This window comes from Lygodium microphyllum, chromosome 30, assembly GCF_053477565.2.
Source record: "Lygodium microphyllum isolate KBCC chromosome 30, Lygodium_microphyllum_v1.1.10, whole genome shotgun sequence".
Classification (NCBI taxonomy): Eukaryota; Viridiplantae; Streptophyta; class Polypodiopsida; order Schizaeales; family Lygodiaceae; genus Lygodium; species Lygodium microphyllum.
Window position 1 is genome coordinate 109,264,823 of NC_141164.1, and position 5,791 is coordinate 109,270,613.

Consider the following 5,791-nt stretch of genomic DNA (forward strand, 5'->3'; position numbering starts at 1 on the left):
AAACATGTTTGATAAGTAGAAGTTTTTACCATGTGAATCAATACGTAAAAAGGTGTATGAGGCCTCCGATCCTAACCTCTATTTGAAATAGAGAATGCATATATGATACTATAAATCACAATCCAAAGAAAAGGTAATGGTGTGCTAGAAGTTACTCTTGAATGTCCTAGTCAAGCTATGTAATAGAATGATGTGATAATTTATAATGAAGGGGAAAGTATGCTTGCCCTTTGTTTCTTACTAAAAAACAGGCAATGATGAGGTATATCTCTAAGGTTGTGAAAAAGAGAATGAAAAGTTCTATAGATTACCTTATACAGAAGATGATGCCTACCAATGGAGCTTTTTGAACTTTCCTTTAGCTCTTCCTTTACGATGAGAAGTGGCCTAAAGATGTATCCTTTTACATATAATCTCTTTGATGATGCTATCTTTTCAAGCTACAACACTTGATGTCATTGTCGCAAGGATGTGCATGTAGGCCGAAAAGATGCAGGTTCTCTAACAAGCAAGTCAAAAAAGAGGATAGAAGTGAAACAAAAGAAAATAGTTGAAGAACAAGAAGAGAACCTGTGATTGTATTCAAAATCTTGTAAATCAAGGTGACACTAGTTAGCATCAAACACCCATTAAGTGACTCAAGTACCCTTTTTGGTTAGTCATCCACTTCATTTAGGTCCCTAATCTCCTAGGAGTGGTTGTAATCTAACTTGAACCCCTTTCTAATATCCCTATTTAGGTCTGTTTTTGTGGAATTCATCTACATTTAAAGCTTCTTCTTGAACCAAAAATCTTTAGTTGAGAACACCCATGTGCATCTCCTTTTGGGCTACATGTGTTCTTAAAGTAAAAATCCATTTGATAGCACACATGGAATCCTCTTTATGACAAGTTCACCTTCCAAACTAGATGAATACCTTGCCTATGGTTTCCAATGATGTTCTATTGGATTCAAAGCACATAATGTGATGACTCTTTCTTTTCATATTTACCAATTACACTGTTAACTACAATTGTGATGGTCTCTGCATCAACACAATATTTCATGATAATTAGCATGAATTGTATTACTACTATTATGTGACCTTTCACATACACTCTCTCCCCTTTCTCCTTTGTAATGGTTGCAGTAAGTAGCCTATTTTCATAACCACCAACCACTTCACACGATTTGAGTTTACTAGTTTCAATTATAATAGTCTAGCAAATTCGATTTGCATGGTAATAATTATATTAGTACACTCCAAGTTTTACATTGGGATTGACATATAGAAGGAAGACAATTGAAAAATAGTGATGGAGAAGCTTTAGATCGTTATTGCAACATCTCCACGTGTTATCATTGGCGGTATGTGGATTCAACATCCTCCTTCAATATTAGCATTTGAGGAGAAGCCCATTGAGCAAATGCTATGAAGTAATGGAACAAGTAACTAAATCTTGCTCAATTGGCCCCTCCTAGAAGATTATACTATAGTTAAACAAAATATATATAAACGTGCATGCATGCACACATGCACATACATGCACCCACACACATACACGTGTGTGCATACACACACACACATGCATGTGTGTGTGAAGGGAGAGAGATAAATTGACATAGAAATAGAAATAGGTGATGGTTGAGAAATAAAGAGAGAGAGACTTGATAGTTCGTGAAGGAAGAGACTTGTAAGAGAATAACATTGACTTAAAAGGAGCATTACATTGACTTTAAGAAAAGGTTCGACTTACTTTCTGAGCGTGTAAAGCAACACCTTACTTTTCCACTTTCTATACTATATAGACCTTCAAATAAACTGAAGTGAACAGTAGGGTATGGTCCTGGTAGGCTGGTACTATAGTGGGCCTGTACCCACCACATGGGATCTTTGTAAACAATACAGTCACACCCATGTGGCGACCCTCATTTTACAGTTACAGCAAAACAATACACTAACAAGGTAAGCAACACACCCACTCGTACTGTACATGGTTTATACACTAACGACGGAGTGAATGTGATAAGAAGTTTCAATTAGAAGGTAGATCAAATGGGCATAGATCGGTGCACATGTAAAAGGCCTCTGAAACTTGTACGTATTCGGTCAAAATACACAACTTAGGTGAGTATTGCTATACGGCTCCAAATCTCACCAACAATCTCGTCAATATTGCACACACACATGAATATTGAATTTGAAAACTGTCTGGTACTTTCCCACTCACAGAGAGCAACAAGAAAAGCAATAAAACCTAGTTGAAGCCCAAAGATAATAGCAACTCGACTTCCACGTTTGGACGTCCAACTTATTTTCTAATCACGGAAACTCATTCTAGACTAAAAGTCAAGTTTAAACCATGACAAATGGTGCAAGAGGAACATTTGCGGATAGTTGGCAGGCATTATAACACAGAATGGATTAGATCCGATGAACACCAAAGTTGCCTCCATATTCTCTACAAGCGTGAGCACAAGGGCGTCCGTATGCTTCTATACATGATGGCTGATGAGCACAATGGCAACCATATGCTAATTTTTCTATATATGAATGGTTGATGTGCAGTACTAATGGTCAGCTAGACGTTACGAACTTGCTGTAGACGTTGAAGTCGTATTGTTGGATGTTATTGCTGATGTCAAGGTCGCCTTGGACAGTGAGCAAGGTATCTCCGTTTCGTAGGAGGCTGGCGGCTTGGACACCTTCTTGGAAAGGCATGCCCACCGTCTGGAGGCCAGCGGCGACGGTGAAGACCTGCGAGGCGGTGCCCGAGGTGATACGCACGGAGGCAGGGGCAGTAAGCTTGACGGCGACATAAACGTAGTCGTCGAGGACGTCAGAGTTGCCGACGGGGGCGTTCAGGGGGTCGTTGGTTGGGATGGCGTTCTTGCTATGGGTATAGTAGAAGATGTAGAGAGAGTCTTTGGTGATCTCTGGACGAGAGCCGGTCTTGAACCATGAGATGTAGTAGGAGCCCAGGTCAAGGAACGGCAAGTGAGGGAAGACGGTATGGCTGGCTATGTCGGGCTGGAAGGGCCCTTCGCCTGTGTAGTGCCGCTCTTGCCAGTCGTTCCAGGACACGATCTCCACCATGGGGATGTCCGGGGAGGACGCCAGCTGGGTCCAGCGGGTCATCCAGAGGCCTGGGCCCTTGTAGTTGCCCATGACGGTGTTGCTCGGGCACGCCATCCCGGGGGATGAAGGGGAGGTGCACGTGTTTTGGTGGTTGAAGAACCAGGGGCTCACGCTGGCCATGTAGATCTTACCGGCCTGCTTGCAGGCGGTCAGGTACGCCACGTCTGCGGCCGTGGATACGGTGTCGTAGTCGCCGTTGAAGTAGGGCCAGGCCGACGTGTCCCATGCGAAGACGCCGTCGATGACGGGGCTGTATTTGTCGATGACGGCGTTGATACTGTCCACGCTAACGCCGGTTGGGAAGAACGGGACGAAGAAGACGTTGTTGCGGCCCGCGGGGGCGAGGATCTCGTCCTGCCACGCGACGGCGTCCAGGCTCTGGCCCTTCCACAAGGTGCCCAGCCACGAGGTGAAGAACTGCTTGTCCTGGTAGTAGAGCTGGTTGGGGTGGTTCTTGAAGGTGGTGATGAGCGAGGCCACGTCAGCAAGGGACCCGAACGTGTCCGCGCTGTTGAAGTCCGCGGAGAAGAAGAGCTTGAAGCCCGTGCCCAGCTCCTGGGCCGCCTGGTACAGCATCTCGGGCCTCTGCCTGTCGTTGCCCGTCCATCGCTGTGTGTTGATGGCGAAGGCGTCGATGCCATAGTTTTGCGCCAGCAGGATCTCCTGCTTGAAGCCCTCCACGGTGTCGTTGAAGAGCGGGTTCCAGACCACGTAGTGAGCGAACACCAGGCGCTGTTGTTGCGCCTCCGCTAGTTGCACGCCGCCGCCTGCAGCACAATAAACATATATATTACCAAGTGTCTCAGTGCAAATTAATGTTGCTTTAAAATTAAATGCAGCTTCATTCATCCATTCATGCTCAATATGGACGCGTTGACCCTTCGACCATCACAATCTATAAAATCATGGATACTGCTATATTGTAAGCATTGCAGCACCGCTGTATTACATTACCTGTGCATGTGAGTCCTATTACGACGCTGCCCGCGGCGAGCATCACCAGCACGGTCAGCAGGTTATTATTACAAGGCTCCCTAGTGGCCATACTAATGGTTGCGTTGGATGAAGGCGTACTGCAGCGGGCGCTGTAGCGCATATCTGGTTGTGGCTGGTGAATTTTGAATAGCAGCCAAGGCTGCACTGTCCTTCTTATGGCTAGCAGTGTACCACGCGCCTCTCCCAAAAAGTGCCCTGACCTTGACTCGACTCGAGGTGAAAGCGTCTACGACTCTTTCTCCGCCCGTTTCATCACTCGATCACCCAAATCGTCAACAAGGATGATAGTTGAACAGAACGCGTTTTTTTGACTCGACGCATGCAATACTAGTCATATGAGGATAACTTGCTATAAATCGGTAAACTGAAAATCTCATCTTCTCCATGCCACTAGGTGCTTCTAGATGTAGATTTGCACCTGACACCCAAGATTCAAAGTTTTGTATGGAAAAAAAGAAAAAGGTATTTTACTACCGTTCTCCGGATAGCACGCTGGATCATCGTATTGTCCTCTCCTCTTCTTCTCCATGTGTCTTGACCTTACTCATTGGTTTGACTTCAAGTGAGCTTGACTACTCTTCCCTTGCCCATTTCATCCTTCACTAACATTGACAAGCACGATAGTTGAATAGGAAACTTGTTTGAGTCAAGGATACTTTTCATCTCTCAAAGCGTGTAGTTGTTGAGTTCATGTTCAAATACTAGTCATATTCTAAGCTATTTATGTTATATGGAAAATCATTGGATCTTTTAAAATATATCACTTAGTTTCCTTTAAAATATATTAGTAATTTTGGTTTAGTATGAGTTTCTTTTAAGTATCCTTGTAGCTATCCAAGACCAATCTTACCAAGAGAGTAAAATTGAGCTAGTAATCAACTCATTTTTTGTGACACTAGATTCTTTTATAATATTAATTAGTTTCTAGTTGCATCAAACATCAAGAAAAACAACCAGTACCATGGACATTGTGAAGTCCCATCATTATTTCATTAGGAATCTCACTTGGGATCTCGAAGTCAATAGGGTTAACACACAAATTCTTTTCATTATGCTTCCAAAAAGGTTAAAATATTCCCATACATTGGAAATTTCCCCTCCAGCAATCTTACACATGGCTGCTTACAAATGTTGCCAATATAATGCACCAAAATCTAGTTGCTTTAAAGCTATATGTATAATAGTTGCTTTGAATAACATGCTTCATCTCCTTGAAGAATGCCCCTACTTGCACCTTTCCTTATGAACGTTGGCTAGCTGACTTGAAAGCTTACATGAAGTTGAGGGTGACTTAAAGCCACATACTAGGATCAATATGACATTATGATCATCCCCAAACACTACAAGATATAGGCCTTATACCAACGTTAAAAGCGACGAAAATGTTAATAAAGAAATTTGCCCCCGTCGTCGCAAAAAGCGTCGTTATTGGTGATGCCATAGAACAATCGGTATTAGTATCATTATCAGCGTCGCTGATACCGATGCAAATAATGATGCTTTGCGATGCTAATAATGACGCCAATAACGATGCGTGCAAGTAAATTTGCGACGCTAATAGTGACAGTAACAGGGAAAAAAAATTGTTTTTGCACCATGCTCGTATAAATAAAGACAAAGTGTACTTAAATCATAACATTGATACGTGAAATAAATACATGATCGCATAACGAAAG

General features: G+C 43.0%; 1 protein-coding gene across 1 annotated transcript; it reads right to left on the bottom strand.

Moving 5' to 3' along the window:
• Positions 1-2,353: 2,353 nt before the first annotated feature.
• LOC148010236 (glucan endo-1,3-alpha-glucosidase agn1-like) lies at positions 2,354-4,300 on the bottom strand. The gene is made up of 2 exons (XM_087672938.1): positions 4,074-4,300; positions 2,354-3,886 (listed from the first exon to the last, which is right to left on the bottom strand). Exons 1-2 carry the CDS (start codon positions 4,213-4,215, stop codon positions 2,559-2,561), a joined length of 1,470 nt encoding a protein of 489 aa, XP_087529064.1. The 5' UTR covers positions 4,216-4,300; the 3' UTR covers positions 2,354-2,558.
• Positions 4,301-5,791: the final 1,491 nt, after the last annotated feature.